Raw genomic sequence first — 22,446 nt, 5'->3', positions numbered from 1 at the left:
AAGAAGGAATAAAGTGGCTTCCTCAGCAGACACCACTGGCGAACAAACCATCCACTACTATATGAGGTCTGTCTAAAGTTCTCCTGATATACTACCACGAATGTTGCCTAAATATCTCTACTGAACTTTAGCAACTGTACTGAGCAGAAACAGTGAGAGACTGCAATCTTTAGATAAACCCCCAAAAGGAGTGCCACAGGGCCTGGGCAGCCAAAAAAAATGTCCTCACACAAGTGAGTTGGCAAGTTGCCGCGGAACTGCTGCTCCAACAGCTTTTTTTAGTGTGTGCAACGCACTGTCTTAGTATGCCTTAGTATGCCTATGCAAAAACCCAGGGCATGAGACACCTTCGCTTTAACCAGCTCGAAGAACATCAGTACAGGCCATACTGCATGAACTGGGACAGACATCAAAAATAAATTATGCCAATGAGTAGTGCTATGCAGGCCTTGGTTGGGGAGTGGGGATCATTTGTCAAGCTACATGTAGCACGGACATGAAGCTCACCTTAGACAGAGATGAATGTTCGCCTTTCTCAGGACTTGCAAAATCTTTTAGAAATCTACATTTCCAGAGGATGGACACAGTATCACTTTAGAGAGAAGGGTTAACATTTTAAGCAATTTGTTGTTGAAAACCTGATTTGATGAGTGCTAAATGATCTCTGGTGAACTCCCAACCTACAAATAAGGAAGCAAATGATGAAAAACAAGGATGCACCACCACCTGTTGCCTGCCATTTGTACCAATGGTGAACCAAATCTGACAGGCTTCCAGATTTTGAGGAGTGGGAAAAGCAATGAGTGAAGCTCCTTGAGCTACACACAGCAGACTCTTAAGGAGGCTGTAATCCCAGATGTTGATGAAGCAGTGCCTCTGATTGCTTCAGTTCAGACTTTTTTTTTTTAGGATACAAACCTTTACATGCCATCCTGGTGGATTTGTCTGTGGACCCATTCTTTTCTTCTGGTATATAAAGCATGCAGCTGGTTGCCCTCTCTCTTAGACACGCATTTAGAGGAGATTGCTACAGTGCGGGCCACCACGTAGCATGTCTGTCTGCAGAAACATGGTTATCTTTCTCCTTCTGACACTCATTGAGCCAAAGCACGAAGAAGAAACACAAGGGTTTGGGCCAACGATAGCCGTTTGTGCTACAAATAAATTTAGTTTGACAGCAAGCTGTCCATAACCTGCAAAAAGTAAATCTTTAAGAAAGTTTAAAAATCTTTGAAACATAAAAATTTTAGAAGCGCCTACAGTGACACTTGAATATCCCGTATATGAATAATTTATTAAATCACAAGGTACAGAAGATAAAGAACATCCCCCCCTTCACTTAAAGGGCCACATGTTAAAATCTTCTTTACCCCAATAATCAACAGTGACAGCACAATTTTTTGGTGCTTTGTCAGAGAGAGCCTCTTTAAAACCCATGTGAGAGTTTGCTCTTTAAGACCGAACCATTCTAGTCTTAGTTATTTGGTCTCCAGTCCCTTATCTGTGTCAGAACAGCGTGTTTGCAATAGAAAAACAAAAATGCTGTATGAGCTACATCCATCCCATTGCTAAATACAAGTAAGGTAGTCCATACTGGCCACAATCAATCCTGTTATCTGATTAGGCCGAATGGGAGTCTGCTTGATAGCCCCCAGGGTCCTGTCACTGAGGTTATTCTCCAAGGCCCTGTCACTGCTTGCAGAAAACCCCAAAAATTAATGGGTCAGATCCTCAGGCAATCAGTGAAATGCGTAAAGCAGCAGAATAATGGTGCAGATGCCAATGACTCCGCCCAGAATTAACGAGTCCCGCCTTTTCCTCAAGTTGATTCGCTGGATGAGGCTGTTAATGGCAGGGAACCGATCTTTTACAGGAAGTCAAGGAACCAAAGGAAAGAATTCAAAAGGTTGTCGTATCCTAAAAACAAGGTACTTCTAAAACCTTTTCATGTCAAACGATGTTTAAATCCCTGCTCTTTCATATATGCCTCCATTTTCTTCCTCCTGAATTTTGACATTTGACATTTTCAGCAACCATCTTACCGGTTATGAACAATCATGTGGTTGGTTAAATGGACAAATATAATGTCTGGTTTGAGACACTAATACTTAGTGTGATAATTGTGTTTTAAAAGTTAACTGTTTACCCAAAAATGCTTACCTCCCATTTCTGTGTAACTTGCACTTACATCTCATAAATAGCAACTGCCCAAATTGTAGGAAATCTTTTGAGCTTAACATCTAGATGTTATTTAGGCTTACGCATACTCTCACTTGCAAGTACACACACACACACACACACACACACACAAGGATACTAGCCAGAGTGTTCACTCTGCTCTGAATGGACTTCAACATGCCACGCTGTGATGTCATGTTCTCCTTGGTTGCCATTGCAATGCTGAAAAATAAAGAAATAGAGCAGGGTTTAACAGCAATCTGGGATATCATACTTGTAATGGCCTCACTAATGAGTCATGGCTGCAGACAAGAACCACAACCGCAGGCATGCTTCATTCCACTAAAAGGAGCAAATGTGTCTCTTCTACAAAGTTCGAGCTCAGACAGGAAAAGGAAGTACTACATTACCCCAACCCCCAGGAGACTGTTTCCTGCCCATACACAGCTTGCAGCAAACAGCCCAGAGAAGAATCACCCACCATTACACACTCATTTCCTACGACGCTCTACACAGGAGATGCCTCACATCCACATACAACTGAGGACTTCATACAACAGCCTGTTTGTTCCGGCAGTAGAACTTTTCCGTTGCAGAGTCCTTCAAAGACCTCTGCTGCCCTGCATTCTGTTTACATCCACGAGCCTGTTGTGCATGCAGGGACTGAAACTGTTGTGCAAATTCAGAGCCAGCACTTGTTTGTCTTCTTCAGCTGACTCCTGCTTTCTCATTGTTGGTGAAGAGGATTAAATTGCAGTATGACTCTATAGCTCACTCAGGTTCGAATCTCAGCAGGCTTGGCGGCGTAAGTGATAGTCTGGCACCTGAAGCTTCTGCTGCAGTCCTGGGCCCACTGCTGCCCAGTCAGCACCAATCCCCCGGGGCAGGTGGACACGGGGCGCAACGGCAATAGGCAGTGATTGTTTAAAACAAAGTTTGCACCATCTGTCAAATTACGTATACCAAATTCTGTGAGCTTTTGCAACTGAAACCCCTGGTTAAGGTACTTAACTTGTAATCGGAAGGTTGCTGGTTCAAGCCCCACCACTGCCAAGTTGCCACTGTTGGGTCCATGAGCAAGGTCTTTAGCACTCAATTGCTCAAGCTGTACTTGGTCATAATTATAAGTCGCTTTGGATAAAAGAGTCAGCTAAATGCCGTAAATGTAAAATGTCTTTTAGTAGTTATACACTAAACAGAGTTTGCTGTCATACATTTCCATTAAGCTGACAGCTTAAAACACAGTACAGGTACATTGTTAGATTTCTATATTTCTTCAATAGCAGCATCAAAGGCAAGTCTAAGTACATTGGTGAAGTACAAGTTGAAAACCAGGCCAGTTTACACTGACATTACAAAATGTTCAAACACAAACCGCTGACACTGCAGTTAATACAACCCAAAACACTAAAGTGACAAACAACGCCAAATTAGGTCAGATACACCACACCTTACTGATGCAAACAAATGACACAACAAATAAGACATGATGGCACCCTCCTGGGGTCCAGAAGCCCCTGGAGCATTCTCTCTTGGTGGCCTCAGTTGTAAACAACCTGACCTTTGTCTCAGTGCAGTTCATCAGAGGCTTCTCCAAGCTCCTCTAGAGACACTCTGCACCATCAGCCCCCATCCTGAGGACTGGGACAGGGGAAGCACACAGGGACCTCTCCGGCAGACACCTCCCTCTCAGAGGCTCGACCGCCTCACACACTCCCAGCTTGGGTTAGTCCATTAACCCCTCTGCCCTGGGAAATTTGCAGCTCGTGTTAAATTAACTATTACACTGTCCATCTGAGTACACCACTTTTCAAACCTACAAAGGACAATGTTGCTTGGTGCTGACTCCCCACCTATCATTTACCTCAAAATGTGTCTAATTCTTCACTGGCATTCTGAAGCTCACCAAGACAACATGCACTTTAGTGGTAAGGTTCTGAATTATCCATTCACCATTTGGCTATTAATCACAAGCCACCAAATTATACGAATTGAACATGCAGAATGGATAACTTTAAAACGTTTGGGTGTGGTGGACAGAATCTTGATTAGGAGATCTTTGTGGGCATCATTAAATTGTCATAATGAGCACCCACACTCCCCAGGGACCACAGCGACAATGAAACCTTTAACAACAAGTCCCAATGTCATTTCAGTGGCTCCTTGCTGGGGGAGAATGTGCAGCAGTTGCTGACTGCCGACATTGTGCAATTTTCTGCTTGGATAAGGCTGAGAAGAGGTGTATGGCTCGGGAGCCGGTTTAATTAAGCACCTATAACAGTTGGCTCCGCTGGGCTTCCCCAAGGCATGGGCGGCTGGGCTGGGGAGTCCAAAAGGAGACCTCTGGGCTTGTGCGCTAGCCCAGTCACACCACGGGAGAGCACCTTCCCCCAGCCCTGCGGACCACCCAGCAGCCCAGTAAATGTGAGCTGGGTCAAGGCCAAGGCCCTCTCCCAGGGCTCCAGTCGCACACACCCATGCGTTAATTGTTATTTTCTCAGCCAAGCCATGGGCTCTCAGGAGGAGCACTGGATAAAAAAAAAAGAATGTTCTTTCATGCTATGTTTAGATTTGTATTCATTAGATGTGCATGCTGGTGTGTGATACACTGTGGATGTGGGACAGACTTGTACAAAGTGGAATCTGGGGGTTTCAAACAAAGAAACCAATAAATGTCTGCCAAGAAAGCTTTTCTGCTAGCTTCACTTAAGAGACAGGATCCGCTTTCAGCCCAATCGCGAACAGTAATCTAATGGTACCAAAGAACCAACAAAGTAATGGGTCAGTGGTTTGATGTTTAGCATTGATTGAGGTCTCTGCTAATGGAAATGGGCCTAAAAAACAGTATTGGTTTAGCTGTGATTCGAGTATTAGATAAAACACAACATACTGCAGTTAAAAAAAAAAAAAAAAAAAAAGACATTTTTTATGACAACTATAGTGTGAACAGTCATTACACCAGTATAGTCTGTACAAGCTGTCTGGTGAGTTTTGAACAATGTCTTTAGAATCAGCCTTACCTTATTGTGTCTTCAATAAGTCGATCTGAGCTGCAAGAAGCAAAAAAACAACAAAAAAAGAGCACATTTTTAAAAAGGGGTAAAGGTAAACACAGGGAGTAACGGGGTGCGCAGCACTAATGGGAAGAAACTTACGGGTTACAGGACAGGGTTTGAAAAAAAAAAAGAAAATGAATAAAATGTTGCACCTTATTTTTGTAACATTAACTCTGTAACCTGCATTGGACCCAAATCGGATAACTTTACCTTTGCTCTGTCAGATAATGAAACAAGATAAATATTCAAGTACAGCGAAAAGTAATACACGTTTTAAACACTGCCCTTTAGTCAAATTTCACTTCTAAAAAAATATCAAAGCAATCCTATTACTACCTAAACCCATTTCGAATACCTTTATAAATTAAACTGGGGGAAGGAGGAAAAAAAACAAAAACCCACACACAAAACAACCCCACACCCCCCCACCCACACTTCTCTTCTGGTGTGTGTATCAACTTAGCTAGCTACTGCTAACCAAGTCTAATACATACAAGTCTACATCATGTCCATGTGAAAAAGAGAATGAGCTGACAGCTCAGATATTCGTCTGTATGGGAGGGGGGTTCCTCATCACCATGCTGCAGTCATTCTTCCTTTCTGAAAATGAGCTATGGAAGCAGGAAATGGAATACCACGCTGGTTCAAAATGATGCCCTTCATCATTTTAGATGAGAAAACTCTCAGGGCCAGCGAGACCAAGGAGGCTTAGGGAAAAAAAAAAAAAAAAAAAAAAAAAGTCCCACGTTCTTTCAGACAAATGGGCTTCGCCTCGCCTGAGGGCTCAGATTTTGATTACACACGCTAAAACGAGATGGCAAATTCTATCCCTGACGCCTGTGTGCTAGCCGTTTCTCCAGAACACAGTTGTGTTGGGCAGAGACAGTGTCTGAGTGCCCATGCTTAGTGAGAGCAGATGGAGCGGTGAGTCTAATGGGCTCAGTCACTTTCCCCAGATATCAGGACACCGCAGGGTGACAAATCCCACACACAACCAACAACCCACCCACCCAGAATGGGGCTCCATGAGAGTAAAGGTGGGAGCTTCCCAGGGAAAGGCACTGAAAGAGTGCCTTAAACTCCTCTGATCAGCTGAAAAGTTGTCTTACAAACAAAAATCAGCCATGATGATCAAAAAGGAGGTAAAAATACAGCCAACTGCCAGGAGCCTCTGATACTGCAGCTCTACTGATTATAAATTGACCCCTACAACCTGGCTAACCAGTCATGTTTCTTAAGGTGATCTGCAAGTAGCAAGAAATTTGCCATCTTATATAGAGTACACAAGGCCCTGTATAATAGGCATTTTAAACTAGATTTTACAAAAAGAAGAAATTAAACCTTTTGTTTTTGATTTTTGTTTTTCTGAACTTATTGAGCATGGAGATAATGATGACACCACATGTGACTGCATAGCACTGGAACTGACTGGAAAACAAATGACAGAAAGCTGAAGCTGCCACAATTTTCCTAAGACTTCAGGGAACTGGGAGCACTACAACAATCCATGAAAATAATGTAAATACATAAATAGTTTAGATAGTGATAGGTAAACTGAACATTATCACCCACTCTGCAGTTTTTCCATTTTTCAAACCCTTCCAACTACATATAGTAGTTTGATTACAAATACCCATTGTGACACACATTTACTCAACTCTAAAAAGGCGTTGGGAGTCAATGATGAATAAGGGAGAGATGAATAAGGCTTCAACTTATTGAACAGCTGGCCTGCTCATTTCTGAGGCCAGTTTAAGAAAGTATGGTTATGGATGCCGTTGGCTTGGCCTGATGCTTCCGGAACCGAGAACTTCATCTTGTGTGAAACCAAAAAAAACCACACCTTTCTGTCCGTACCATCATAGGGGCAGAGGTGTACAGCAGAAGCAGTCACCATTATTAATGAGTAATTAAGGAATAAGTAATTTAAAAAGTGGGGTTAATAACTCTGAAAGGTCTCTGCGGGAAGACGGGGCTGACGCACTACTCAGCTCAGACCAACCTGGGTTCAGATCGCAAGCGCCTTCTCATTTGTACAGGGAAATACACGGGTCTCAGACAACTACAGGAGAGGCATCTGGTGGGCCTAGCATGCTTTCTTGTGCACAAGAAAGTCTTGTGCTTTCTTTCTGCACCAGAAAGTCTACAAAACTAAACCACACTCTGAAAATACACGCGCACACAGAAGCACATACGTCATCTCCTTCAGACTTGGGTTTCTGTTAGTTCTCTTCAAAAACAGTACTCAGCACTTCACTCCCCAATTGGGATCGATGATGTTTGAGAAAGGAACCACCCACACACACACACACACACACACACACACACGGTTAAAGTCATTACTTCAGTATGCCTTTAGCAAAGACACGGTACTTACAAATATTGTTGAAACATTGCCAGACTTCCAATATTCCTGAACAGACAGTACCTTCTAAAACCGCTAAGCAAACCTAAAAGTTATACTATCTAGGAAATTTCCACAGGCAGGGAGAGAACATTAACCTAGGTTAATTAACGAATTCTGTGCAACTATGCTTGATGAGATTACAAGACAGCTCAATTCAAGGAAAATGGCTAATACTTCATCAGATCATTCTGACAATGACTGCAGCACCAGCTGGAGTAAAGCGCCTGTTCTTTGTACTCTCACATCAGTGGACATCTGTTTGAGTAGCAGGAGACACTGAAACTCTGTCGAGCATCTGTCATTACAGACATCGGCTTGTAAATCTGTCCAATGCAGGGGCCAGTGGCAGAAAATATCAAATCGCTGCACTTGGAGACGAGCATTCTGATTCATGTTTTTATAGGTGGAGATGAGACTTAGGTGAAAGATTTACTGGACTCCTATCAGCTCAGAGCAGAACGGACAGACACAATGTCAGGGGCTGGCGCTGTGCATTTTCATGTGAATGCACAGACAGCAGTTTCTCAGGCAGCACAAAGCATACTCCAAACTGCCAGTCTGAGCTGCTGCAGACATTAAGACGGTCATTAGCAGAACGCCGACTCAACCCTCAGAGCCACTCATCCTTCCGGCTTCTCCCTTTCTCAGACGTAGCTGAAAAAGCTTCTCTTCAGTGTTGACATGGGGACAGAAACAACCTTTAAACCCACAGCTCATTTTTAGAATATCATTAGAATATCAGCGTGAATCCTGTCACCGTTCCTTCATTGTGAAGAATGCAGCCTTCGGGTGCATCAGGCCCAGCAGGGAGAATAGCCAGGTGTAGCCGTGTACTTCACCCGTGCAACTAGACAGCTGCCACCCTTTCAGAGGTTTTCCAGCTTTTCTGTACTTCAGATGATAGTTGGAAGTCCTAAAGGGCTACAATAACAGGAAGCTGGAGCCAGGAACTGGCCAGTGTGCTTCTGGACATCTGTCTGACTTCAGTCATCCGGCCAGCATTGATATGCTGTAGGTGCTGCCTAAAACCCCACACAAACTGAGATAGGGCCTAGGAGATCTCTTACAGAAACGGGGAATCTCAAACCAGAGCCAAACATTAGATCACAAAATCAAGCATTCTGTACAATTATGACTCAAAATCAACAGTGCTGAAGTTACTCATACTGCTCCATTGCTAAGAGCATATACAGGCCACTAGTCAGAAACATGTAGATCAGGTGATCTACTTATATAAAATCGCTGTACCTTGCAGCATTCCTAGAAGTCGCTGTAGCTTGCAGCATTCCTAGATGATGAACAAGACTCATGAAATAAGAGAGAGATTGGCAGGTCTTCAGCAGTGCAATGTTTCAGCAGATGATACTGTAACTCACTACTGCAGAAAGCTTTAGAAGATTCTGGGAATGGGTTGGACTACCACATTTCAGATCATGAGTGTAGATGAAATCACTCAGAGGAGTGAGGTCTGCACTGGTCCAGACCTGCCTTACATCAGTGAATAGTAGGAGCTGCTGGACGCTATAAAACACTGGATACATTGACTATCCTTCATTGTTTACCTTGTATTTTGCAGTTATTTCAAGGTCACAGTTTTTCCTAAAACAGCTTTCATGATCTTTTGGTGCTACCTGCAAACAATGCAAATGGTGATTTTGTTATTGAAATTAAACTGAGGGTTTAGGGTTACTGCACCAGTTTGCCACAATGGGATCTTCTGACAAGACAGGTCAGACGTACTAAAGTTTGCCAAACTCCCCTTTACAATGACAGTGGAATTAATTGCGTAATTATGACTTGGTATTTCTTCATTTATAATATTTTGTATTTGTGCAATTTTAGTGACACTGTTACCTAAACAGAATGTTAACACAAATAACTGCTTAACAATTGCAACTGTATATTAGGACAACTAAGAAAAAATTGTGTACACACCTGGGACATCTTGGAATTTAAACATTCCCCCCCACCCATGTTCTGTTGAGTGTTCGGCACAAGAGCAAGCGCGTCCGTCTACTCGCGACTGCTGCTCAACATCAGCATAACATCTACACCAAAATGTGATCTCCACAGTGTTCTCCTCCTCCACCACCATCAAGTCTTTTCTCGCTTCTTCCTCCATCACAAGCACCCCCCACCCCAGAGCTGAGACGAGAGAAGAATCTCGCCGGCTCATCAGAAAAGCCCACCTATCTGCCACAGGGCAGTCCGTGCAGGGAGAGATTTATGTCCCAGCTCAACAGAGTTGACGGGGGGGGGGGGGGGGTTTAAAAATTGCTTGGATCCGGGCTACCGAGCCCCATCTGCTGTGCTAATGCTGCACAACTCCTCTGTAATCTCCAGCCTCTCACTAGTGCCTCATACACTTTGTGCATTTTAAGACGTCACTTATAATCCCAAACATGCCACAATTAAGACGGATGTCTTGTTAAAGTGAATTAACACGACGGGAGCTCATGTGATACATCTACAAGAGAGATCTTGATAATCAAGCTTTTAACTCTTAAAAATGATAACCGGTTTCTTGGCTGGATGTAGTGCTATGGAAGTGGCAAAGTTTTCTATCCATGATGTTTTGCGGGGCATTCCATCACTTCCTCTGCGGGACACTTCAGTTTTACACCTCAACAAGGAGATGTGGAGAGGAAACTGTGGGCTAGATAATAGAAAAACAGGTGTGCTTGGCACAGACTGCCAACAGAGGGTGAATGTTCCTGTGGCTGATTACATGGAGCATTCCAAAAAGTTTATTCTAAGTAGCGTGTAACAAATCCAAGGTTGTTCACTGCCCTCTAAAGTAACTAGTAAGACTAACTTTTTCAGGTTTTGTTCTGAAAGTCATATGAAACCTTTTCTGTTTATACAGGCTTGCACAGGTCACTAGTGCATGCAGTAAGGACACAGGTCAAACAGTACTACAGAAATAGTTTAGATCAGTAAACAATTGAGATGACAAATCATGTGCTATTCAATTTGACAGTAGCATGAACAATAACTTTATTACAATAGAAGGCCTTCATAGAAATGGCATTCAAGGTAAATTAAAGGAAATATAATGAAGGGTTTGGACCAAAAGATAGTCTGAACTGAAATGTACTTTTAATGGAACTGGGTAGTTAAACACAAATCTGAGCAATAATAATAGCAAAACACAGTCAAGCTCATCAAGCCATCATTCCTTTACAAAAAGGACAGCAAATCTATTGTGTAAGAATATTTGAGTCAATTAAATTACTATAATAAAAAAATTTTAATATTGAATGAATAATGAACAGAATATATGGCACATCAATCATCCATAACAAGAGTAAGGCAGTCAGGCTGATGGTATTAGGGGAAACGCAGCACACACTCAGCATGCAGCTACACAACAACCACATCCATCTCCCATCTGCTCTGCACTGCACTGCCCCCCACTAGCCTAGTTCTGAATGACTTTGAAAGACTCCTCTTAGCTTAGGACATTCCTTCTGTGTTTGAAGAGTCGGACCAAGGCTCATGCTACCACAAGTGGAGTCCCTTCACCTCCAGACCACCTCAGCTGTGAGTAAAACCCAAGCCTGACTGCTCCCCTGGTGTCTGAAATCTGTGCCATGACACTAAGCAAAAGAAACGCAGTCAGCACTATTCAGGAATTAGTGATATGTAAAGAGAAATAGAACCCATGGGAATGACAGTCAGCAACTATATAATAAATAAAAAAATGTGTGTATATATATAAATAAATAAAATATTACACACACCAAAGAATACTAAAAATACAGAACACCTATTCTACATTTTGATAGGCAATTACCCGTCTCCTATCCTTTAGTCATGTCGGCATGTCCTAAGACCTGACAGAATAAACTGATGATGGCCACATGATGTAGCCTAAGCAAGTCAGTGGTTTGCTGGCGAGTAAAGCACAAATCAGGCCCTGATCAAGCAGTGTAATGGTAATTTCTAGAACATCATCATGGTTAATGGGATTCTAAAATGCTTTTACAAGCAACCACAGTGACTGTGCTGAATCCTGCACCAGTCTTGCAGGGGTGGGACAGGAAGGCTCAACCTTCCCTCAATATCCCAAGCATTACGATTACATTAGCATATTGGAAGCCTGCACTAGGTGAAGAGCCAGCTCCCAGAACCATGTGAGCTCATGGCTCTCCACCGTCACTATATTTGGTATTTCAGATGAAAGCATTTACTGTGGGAAAAGCATTATGATGTACCATTTGTCTCAAAACTCTCTCAGCAGAACAGTGAAATCAGCTGTTATTTTACAGTAAGCTGTAATCACCACAAGTGCAGCCATTATTGCATCTCCAGAAAATGTCTAATGGATTCTGCCAATATAACATTAATAGCAGGGCCTGATTTCAGACAGACAAGATCCTGCAGAACTCTCACCTGTTACTATGTGCATCGTATACAAATCTGAAACTAACAGTACAGGACTAAGTGAAGAGAACAGAAGTCATCAAAATTTTCTTCAGTTTGAAATGACTCACCTAACATCTAGTGTGATAGGCTTCTCAATGTTTTATACCCTCTTGGCATTTGCATCCTGAAGAACAAAGTTAGAGGGAACTGTGCAACTTCAAGACCAAATCAGGTGGTACAACCGGGTGACAGGCTTCGTCAAATAGGTCCAAAATGTAAACTGCAGTGAAGTGGGGGAGAAGTTCTTATGAAGAGGATGCACCTTCAGAAGATGTTTATTTCTGCAGAGAACAGCACCAGAAGTGCCCATCATAAAGGAAAAAGAATGAAATTTGGATTTAGTGTTCTCTGAGCAAAGATTTGCTTTCTGACAGCTGAGTCACAAGTCAGTTAGTTTCTGGGTGTCCCACTACTGAGACAACGACGGAGCCGACAGAAGAGAAGCAATGGGAATTACAAACTGTTCTTCAGTGATGCTGAAGGCCTTGAGCAGGGGGCCAAAGCACTTCCAGGCAGTCTAAACTCCAGTAATGAGTTTTTAATCAGTCCTCCCCCACCCCACCCCCCATCTTCCCCCCATTTAATTGAGTAATCGCTAGTAATGGCTTCCCATCCAGCATCATCTTTCTTGTTATTTTTTTCCTGCCGAGTGCCCTGTGCTGTCAAGGAGGCGTTCGAAGCCACTAATGTTTTTAGTGTTTCTGGTGACATCGGGTTCAATTACCATTCATCCAGTCACAGGCTCAGTTAATAATGCCAGAGGTCACGTCCTCTTTGATAGAAAAGAGCTGGTTAAGAAAAGAGCAGGGTGAGGATAAGGGTTTGATGACGTTCACCTAACTGGTATATGATGACCACAGGCAAGCATCATGACAGACGATGACAACAGGGGTGCTGTGTTACAGGAGGTACTGTAAATGTGATATACTTTCTTTTAAAGTTGTTTTCAATATCTACAATTAATTACATTGATATATTACTAAGACCTTACAGCAAAAAAAGGTGCAACATTTTTTCATAAAAATTATTTACAACTTGACATTGTTTGAAGTCTTCTATTTAAAATAAAGTGATCACTAAAGGCAACATTTTTTAAACATATGGTTATGTTGAAAAAGACATCTCCATTGCCATTAATTGGTTTCAGTACTGGAGAAATATTACTTTTATTTTGTAAAAGCATTATTTAAATACTATTTTGAAATGCCTACATGAATGAAGGCTAGTCTAAATAAGCATATTTTAGCATTTCAATGTACATGTACAAAATCAAAAAGAAACTAAAATAAGAGATCACACAAAAAGGAGGAAATGGCCAAGATACTTTTTTTTTTTTCTTTTGCTGGAAGGACTCAACATTCAACGCTTAAAATACATATTCATCAGTTCTACAATTCAAGTTGATGTCCTGGTAAGTATTAAGTAATAAACATGCTTTTCTACATTGTAACAGACACAGGAAGTACAGCAGGCTGGGTGAGCCCAACCCTTTTGAGGCTAATACAACCATAACTGACTTCAGTTCCATAGCACTCTAAATGCTTGACCTTCTTTAAGGAGGGCCCTACCATATTAATGTCACCAACCATCAAATAAGCCTTTTTTTTCTCTGAAATGTCTGATATTCTGTGAAATGCAGGCGAACCGGATTTTTAAAAACCAGATATGTGCCTTAACTGGACAGCACAGAGTTAAACAACAAAGTTAAACAGAGATAAAGAGCTTGATTCTTTTTTTGTTGCTATGGAGACCACTCAAACAAGAACATGGCACAGGTGAGTTCCTTAAAGTAGAAAATAGGTAGCCAGCATTTCGGATGTGGATTTAAACTGGAAAAAACAACAACAAAAAACACTGACATTCCAAATATTGCTGCTATGTTTTGGACAGGGTGATGGAGTATGGGGCAACATTGGGAAGCATTGCAACCACAACGCAGCACACACTCAGCAAGCAGTCACCCGAGACTAGCGTCCATTTTGCATTAGCTCTCGCCTCCACACTGCCAGCCCCTGCAGCAGTTCTACAGCTACACCATGGGTTTCCCTATTGGCCAAATGACCTCCAAGCGGTAAGCAAGCCCTAGAGAACCTGTCTGTAATTAATGGGCTTGAGATAAGAACTACCACAATCCTCGCTTTAAGATTAACTGGGAGTAGGGGCACTCAAGTAAATCCACATCAAATTTGCTCACGCTAGCTGTTCAAGAACAGAAGTAAATATGCCTGTAGTCTGACGCATTTAGTGCTGCGTTTGCCTGGAATGGAATAACATTTGTAGATAGCAAATTGTTTGCAAAAACACATGTTTAGTACATTAAATTCTCTGTGGACAGAGAAAGCTACATGGGTTATTTGTATGCACTGGAACTCTTGGAAAAAAAAAAGGCTGATTTAATTGGAGCTACTGTATATTCTCTATCAGATTTCATTTGAGGCCGCAATGAATTACACTTAGTCCTAAACTGTATGCTTAAAATATGCATGGGTAAGTGCTGACAATAGGCTACACCTTTCTTACACCTGGCAAACTGATTAACTGCAGACTTGCTCTGAAACAAGTGGGCCAGAGTGCACACACTGCCAAAATCACCATTACCCATCTTTTCTGTTTACAGCTTGTTAGAATAAATAAACTCAGTGAATTTCACAGTCAAGTTCACCTGGCCTATACAGTACAAAATCTGAACTCAAGTGCACTCAGTCAGTTAGAGTATACGGATTAATGGTGACTTGACAAAAGTGAAGCACCCATTTTAAGGAACGTGAAGAGAGGAGACTGGCCTTGATCTGGTGTGATACATGATGAATGTGCATCATAAAGGTAACCTTTCTCCACAGCGAATTGGCTATTACCGAAGATGCCATTGTAAGTGCCTTATCAACCAATGTGAGCCTAACCGATAAATGAAGTTTGCAGTTGGTTGACACTGACGACACTGTGATGCTACCATACTCCACACTAAATTCACCCAAAGAGCCAGTGACCAGTGACCATGTGTCAAGGACAGTGACTCAATTAGAGAAATATCTAATGTTCTGTTACCTACCATGGCTAAGGCCACAATAATAAGAGAATTTTAATAATTGAATCTACTCTTTTGGCAACTTTTTAAAGGTTTAATAATTTGTGTTAGCTAATTTAACCTAGATACAGTATACTGAGTATAGAAGAGAATGTTTACTTGTCTATTACAAATTACATTTACTGTGAAATATCACTTAATAAATTACATCTAACAAGTGTTAAAATGCATCCCTCTTTTCCCTTTACAAGATTAATTTTATATATATATATATATATATATATATATATATATATATATATATATATATAAAAAAAATAAATAAACATATATAATTACACACAGAATATATAAATTAAACAGATTATGCCAATATGAATTAATTATACTAACATATATAGATTTTTCTGCATAAAGTTCCTTGTTTATGCACATTTAAAATGTAACAATTCTAATGCATTTGAGTGCAACCAGCTACACTGCACAGGCCTAGGAAATTTCATTGCACAATTTGAGAACTTGCTAAGGTTTTTTGTTTTGTTTAAGGGAAAGGCCTTACTTTCTTAGGTGCTCGTGCTCCTTCAGGAAAAGCTCCGTTCGTCTGTTGTTCACACCTGAGCCACTCTTATATGTCCTGGTAAACAAAACCAAACACAGCATTGAACAATCAAGTATTAACACAACAACAACGCTTTAAGTGTGAGCTGTAGCACATTTTGCAACCCGAGTTGCTACACATACAAAATGCCTACACATTCCCTTTTTATACGAATGTCTCATGGGGATCATTCATCTTCTAATTTGAGGGTTGGGCACAATCATTAATCCACTGAATCAGGGCATCAATAAGAACAACTCTTGTTATTGCAGCAATCACATAATTGGGATATACCTTGGTATAAAATGATCACCAAAAAAACCCAAAAAAAGTCGTGATTTGTCAAAAAAAAAACTAAAAAGACCCATTTTGAACACTTCTCCGAATTTGATCTCCTGCTAATGGTACTCAATAAGAAAGACCAAATTATACATAGTAGATACAGGTGTACATTTTACCTATAGTAAATACATGGCCCTTCATGCTATTAGTACAATGCTACTGTGGCAAATTGTTACAAATATTACTACAGAGGAAAAAGATGAAATTTCAAGACAAAAACGATGGTACATACTAAACTTCACTCTTCAAATTCATGAATTCACAGAGGGCATACCATAGTGAAGCGTATTAATCACAGCTGAAGATGGGCTGGATTAGTACTGGGGCGTTCTTCTTCCTGCTGGGTGCTTGCTGCACAATGCCAACTCTCCCACACAAAGCATTTAGTGTGAATAATGAATGAGTGCAGTACTGGAAAGGGCAGGCAAAAATACCCCCCCCCATGGAGCTCTGGCCCTTTGTTACAAAGACCCAGAGCCTATGTTCTGTGCTTTATTGCTCACACAAATTAAGATCAACTCCATTTCTAAGGAAAGAGGCATTTGCTGGGCCGAGTGAGTGATGTAAGGCTGAGTGGAACGACTAAACCAATGGCCATAAAGCATCCTCTGTGTGGGTTTGCAGCCACTAAACTGATGATGAAGAATAGCCATCACACCGGTCAGTATAGGAAAGCATTCCATATGCCAGCCTAATCAACTTCCAGGCTCATCCAAGCAAACAGCCAATACAATCACTTCAGCAAGGTTATGACAGGGTAAAGACCTACATGACACACACACACACACACACACACACACACACACACACACACACACACACACACACACACACACACACGGGCTATCATTTCTGCCTGCTGGCATCTCCACAGCTCTCTGCAGTGCAGTATGGATCGATACGAGGAAGGCAACGAGAGGAGCACCGGGAACATGCACAGCGAGACAGGAGAAGCCTCCAGGTAATCACTACGGTCATTGTGCTTAAAACGGAAACTCTGCAGTCACACACACGGAAAATGGCTGGGCATGAGAAGTGTGTAAACAGTTATGCTGCGTGACAGTACAGCCATTGCTGTTATACTGATGAGTCTGTGCTGACACCTTGTGGTCAAAAAGCATAACCTGATAAACCTCATCAGTAGAGAGCATGTTCATATGGACACACGTGCATACCCACACATCACAGGTATTATGAACGTGAAATCTGCATATGATTATGGTGTACAGACACCACAATATCAAGGGAAAAAAAAAAAGACCAAACCTCACAGACATATAGCATTAAAAAAAACCAAAAAAAAACAGGGATGGCTATTAATGCGCCTCTTAAAGCTTTTTTACAGAGTGTAATTTTCAACTGAGGGCTGGTTTTGTCCTGCTACAGAAGCACTTCGTGCAAATCAAATGAAATCAAATTTATTTATATAGCGCTTTTTACAACAGATGTCGTCACAAAACAGCTTTACAAATGACCGAGTCTAAGCCCCCAGTGAGCAAGCCAAGGGCGACTGTGGCATGGAAAAACTCCCTAGAGCATGAGGAAGAAACCTTGAGAGGAACCAAGACTCAAAGAGGGGGGGCCCATCCTCCTCTGGTGCAAGGTGCCTGTAAGGAGTTTAGTGATACTTAGAGCCGATGCTAGGAGACACTCCGCTATTGTTTCTTAATGAACCAAAATAGGGCAGCACCTTTTGGTTCCTATGGCCCCAGAGGCACTTATCATTCACCCTAACCTGTTATTTTAACCCATACTCATGCTGCACTCCCTGAGAATACACTGCTGCCTGAGCACCCTTATGCTGACTAAACAGGAATTCAAAAGCTCTTTCTCTCAACCAAAGCAGGAGGCAGGCCCTCACTAATGTAAACAAAGGAGGAGGTGCAGTGTTCGGACTCTGTTGGCCTGAACTCAATGCCCAGAGGTCCTGCATTTTACGGTTACAGGAAACCCATCAACATGGCGCTCATTTTAACGTTTAGAATTAATTGGAATAACAATCAATAATGAGACACGCTCAAGGTGAATTAGTAGGACTTGTAAGCTTTAACTTTCTAGATGATAATTATTGCAAATCCTTTAGCGCTGCTGGGATGTAGTTCAATAAGTTATTAACTGGCAGTTGCGAGGATTCTCACTTTCAGTTTTCAGCTTGTGCAGGAAAGAGTGAAGATCAGGAGACAGCACACTAACTACATATGGACACGATGCCTTGTTTATATATTTCAGCTGCAACAAGAACACATGGCACTTTTATGAGTGGACAGCTGTAGACATCTAATGGCTTTAAAAAGTTTATAATGCCACTCACTCGATGTCTTTCCTGACAGACCCAAGAAGATCCTCTCTCTCTCGCACCGCTAAAAAGTTGGATTTGGTTTTGTGAAACTCATGCGTGTAATCCTATAGAGAAAAGTTACAAAACAGAATGAAGATTTAAAGAATGAAGGTTTGTATCAAATTACACCATTATGACAGCAAAACCTACTGAACATGTAAGCAAGAATACATATATCTGTACTAGGGGTACATAGGTATCGATCGATCGATATCTATATCTCGATCGATCGATAGATAGATATTAGATATATATATCTCGATCGATCGATAGATAGATCGATAGATATCCACACATACATACACACACTGATCTCTCTCATATCTATCTAATCTCTCTCTCATACACACATACCTCTCATATCTATCTATACTGATCTCTCTATATATGATCGACATGGATAGATAGATATATAAATAAATAAAATATCTATACATTATTATTATTACTACTACAACACACATACATACACACAATTACACTGCCCATCATGATCTAAAGATAAGCTTGCAAGAGTCACAGAATATAAGAACAATCAAATGAGGCAGAAGCAGAACACTTGACCACAATGGTGAACAGGAGTTGAGTGTTGGAACTCCCTTACCTGTAGTATGTCTCTGTGCCTCTGGAGCGTGTGCATCAGTGCAGCATTGAGCGATGTCACACCTGGAGTGCTAGTGTACTCTGCCATCTTATCATTCACCCCTGTAAGCTAGAATGAACAGTAGCATAAACAGTAGCATAAACAGTAGCATATAGCATCTAAAGATGGCATCATCTAAAGTCATGACTGGCTTGTGCAAGCACAAAAGAACCATTTACTGAGCCTTGTAAAATGACAGCATATATTTTTATCTATCAAAACGATAAACACATATACCCATGGAGTTTTCACCTGCCCAACAGGCACAGTAAACTGACCATTAGAAGCAAATCACAACCATGAAACTGCTTACAGCGCACAGAGTATTCCACCCATAGTCCAATATTCTCAGGCTGGAAAGCAAATGGCCTTGAAAGGGTAATATCTATTGTCTTTGATGAGATGCGAAATAACACTGAATACATTCAATAAATATGTGATGAGTGTGCCTCAAAGATGTATGACGTGGGTCACCCTGGAGCCAGAGGAGGTGCCATGGCAGAATAAGCACCTCCATGGAATGTACCAGCGACTAACAGCAGAGGTGCCTGAAAACAAGACAATCTTACCAATGGCCAGGAAAGGCAGAATTGAAACACAGGAAATAATCGCATGGCAGCACAAGAACAAGCACTAAGCACATGGATGTCAAAGCAGGGGTGTATCAGCAGGTACCAATTGGGATCACTCTTTCCTTCCTTTCTAAAACTCTGGAACATGCTTTGAATATTCAGTTATCACTCCTTCTCACCCAGAAGTGTCTCCATGATCTGATGAGAGCCACAGACACTGCACTCATCTCATTTACCATGACAATTCACACTGAAAGTTGAATGAACAGTTTGAATGTACTTAGCATGCAGCGTTTTCCATCGCAAGTGTAGAGCCGTTCATATCAAGTGACGTGGGGAGGATTCTCATTTGTCATGCAGGCTCTCACAAAGACCAGTGCTTGAACTAACTCTTTTTTCTCAATATTTTCTAATATTGTCACGTGCTTTCTTCTACTGCTTCTATGCCAATGACACTCAACTCATTTTGTTCTTCAGTCAATCAGATAACTTGACTCATATCTTGGCATGCCTATCTGACATCACATCATGGATAAATGGCCACACCTCAACACACTTTTCTGTACTAGCTGCCAAATGGTGGAACACCCCCCCCCCCCCCCCCCACTACCAGTCCGTACAGTGAAATGCTTTGCTGTCTTCACGTAGACACTTCAAAAATTAAAAAACAAACATACTCCTTGTATTTAGAGACAATAAAGCACTTGTACAAGAGTGTCTGTCAAATGCTGTAAATGATGCAAGATGCTACCATGAAAAGCATATACTAAGACACAAGCAATTGTCAGATCATATACAGGAACATCTGAGCTGGACATTCCCAAGTCCGAATGGGAGGAGCTTCAGACAATGGAGGGGAAAAAAGTAAAATACATAAGATCCTATAGGAGGTCCAGATTCAGACTGCAAGTAATGAATAACCAACCAAACAAAATGTTATTAGACAAGATGAAGAAAACTGCAGTGGTAATAGATGTGGCAATCCCATTTGATCGAAACATCCAAAGGAACGAATATGAAAACTTGGAGAAATACCAGATAGAAATACTAAGTAGAAAGAGAAAGAATGTGGAGAGTTAATACGATGGCTGTCTCAGTGGTGGCAGGGGCACTAAGGGGTGTGACTGCTGAACTGAAGGAATGGCTTCAACAGATCCCAAGAATGACAGCAATAATTTCAGTCCATAAGAGCACACCCCTAGGAATGAAAATATTACTGCCACATCCTCAACCTCCCAGGCCTCTGTTGACAGACTAAGTGTGAGGAAAAAGCTACACACACACAGAGACAGAAATTCAAAATTGTTGCGAAGTACGCAAGGTTTCCAGATAAACAGGACATTTCATTCAGACAGCGGTCCTTCATCAGCTGTGCACACAAAGTGCTTCTGAATTAGTACTAATTCAGAAGCACTTTGTGTGCACAGCTGATGAAGGACCTCAGTCCAAACGAAAAGTCCTGTTTCTCTGGAAACCTTATGTACTTTGCTACAATTTTGAATCTCTCTACATCTCTTACTATAGCACACTGCAATTACTCACCTAGAACCTTCTTCAGATTTATAGATACAAGTTATTATTAGTATTATAACTAAATAATACATTTTTAAATAAACAAAAAAATGACTGTTCAGAAGACCAACACTTAAACTGATGGGTAACTAACCTTTGCAAGAAGTTGCTCAATCTCTACTGACATGGTCTCAAACATTCTGTCTTGAGTAGAGTTATTAAGAAGGGGTGTTGTGTCAGAGCTGTTGAAACAAAATACAGAAATCCACAGTGTGTTAACCTATTAATATCTAAAAGACAGCCAAACATTGCTGAAACTCTCGCACGTTCTCATGTACCTGTCTCCTCGCCGACCATCTCGAGAACTGCTGTAGCTGGTGCAAAGCTTGCTGAATGACACCAATTTCAGGTCGAGCTCATTTTCCAACTGTCTGGCCTGCTTTCGCAAATCTTTTCAAATGCAATTGGGAAACAGCGATCAGGCAAAGCATCCAGTGCAAAGAGTGTGCAATAGGTTACAGTTAACTTGAAATACGTATTTTACTAAACACAAACATCATTATCCCCCCAAAAAAAAGAGTCTAAAGCTAATTTTGGATGACACGTCTGGAAACGTTTAGTCAGCTACCTACTCGCTTAACGCTAAATAGTTTCTCTACCGACTTAGGTCAAGCTGTGCGTTATCGTTAATGTGCCAGACTAACGACATATCACGTCCGAGAACCATTCATGTTCCTTTAGTGTCCCAACCTAATGGAGAAGAAACCGGAGAGAGCGCCATAACTACTAGAAGATTCAGAAGACAACTTAGCCTGTCATGTAAAAGACAGAAAGTGAGCAGCGAGTAAAAGCTAGCGTCAGCTAGCCAGCTAGGTACCTCACTTCTTAAAGAGAACGAGTCGACACCAAGACCAAAAAACATAAAAAAACACACGTTATCACCAACCAGACATTTCAGCGAAAATAAATAAAATTAATTTTCTCAGATGAACAGAAGACAAGCCGAGTATCGTGGCATTCGAGTTCGCAACTGACGTTATTTTAGCATCAAGTAGCTCGTTAGCTTGGCTAGCTAACTAATGCTAGCTAATGTTGCGAATTGAAAGGTGGTGCTCGCATAACTTGGCCTCACAAATCTTTTTCTTAAGCCTTTACAGACAACATCTTAAAGAATACAAATTAAGTTTAAGTTGCTTCGGCGCGATGAAAAAGATACGTTTGCATCCAAATAAACGAGTACTCTGCCAGCTCACCTTCCCAGTAGTTGCTGTTTCCTCCCGCCATCTTTGTTGTCCAACGTCACGCGCGTCGTGCTGGCAGAGGCGTGCACAATCACGAGCAGCTGCA

General features: G+C 41.5%; 1 protein-coding gene and 1 long non-coding RNA gene across 2 annotated transcripts; one reads left to right on the top strand and one right to left on the bottom strand.

Moving 5' to 3' along the window:
• Positions 1 to 1,275: 1,275 nt before the first annotated feature.
• gosr1 (golgi SNAP receptor complex member 1) lies at positions 1,276 to 22,424 on the bottom strand. The gene is made up of 9 exons (XM_026997707.3): positions 22,353 to 22,424; positions 21,438 to 21,549; positions 21,254 to 21,341; positions 18,977 to 19,084; positions 18,346 to 18,437; positions 15,654 to 15,728; positions 5,199 to 5,228; positions 2,318 to 2,400; positions 1,276 to 1,864 (listed from the first exon to the last, which is right to left on the bottom strand). Exons 1-9 carry the CDS (start codon positions 22,381 to 22,383, stop codon positions 1,740 to 1,742), a joined length of 744 nt encoding a protein of 247 aa, XP_026853508.1. The 5' UTR covers positions 22,384 to 22,424; the 3' UTR covers positions 1,276 to 1,739.
• On the top strand, positions 12,687 to 15,389 carry LOC145651812 (uncharacterized). The gene is made up of 3 exons (XR_014117853.1): positions 12,687 to 13,844; positions 13,960 to 14,140; positions 14,910 to 15,389. It is a non-coding gene; the product is annotated as an uncharacterized LOC145651812 (long non-coding RNA).
• Positions 22,425 to 22,446: the final 22 nt, after the last annotated feature.

Source organism: Electrophorus electricus, chromosome 17 (genome assembly GCF_041902795.1).
Source record: "Electrophorus electricus isolate QZ-2024a chromosome 17, ASM4190279v1, whole genome shotgun sequence".
In the NCBI taxonomy this organism is placed as follows: domain Eukaryota; kingdom Metazoa; phylum Chordata; class Actinopteri; order Gymnotiformes; family Gymnotidae; genus Electrophorus; species Electrophorus electricus.
This window is presented reverse-complemented; position numbering and strand designations above follow the sequence as displayed.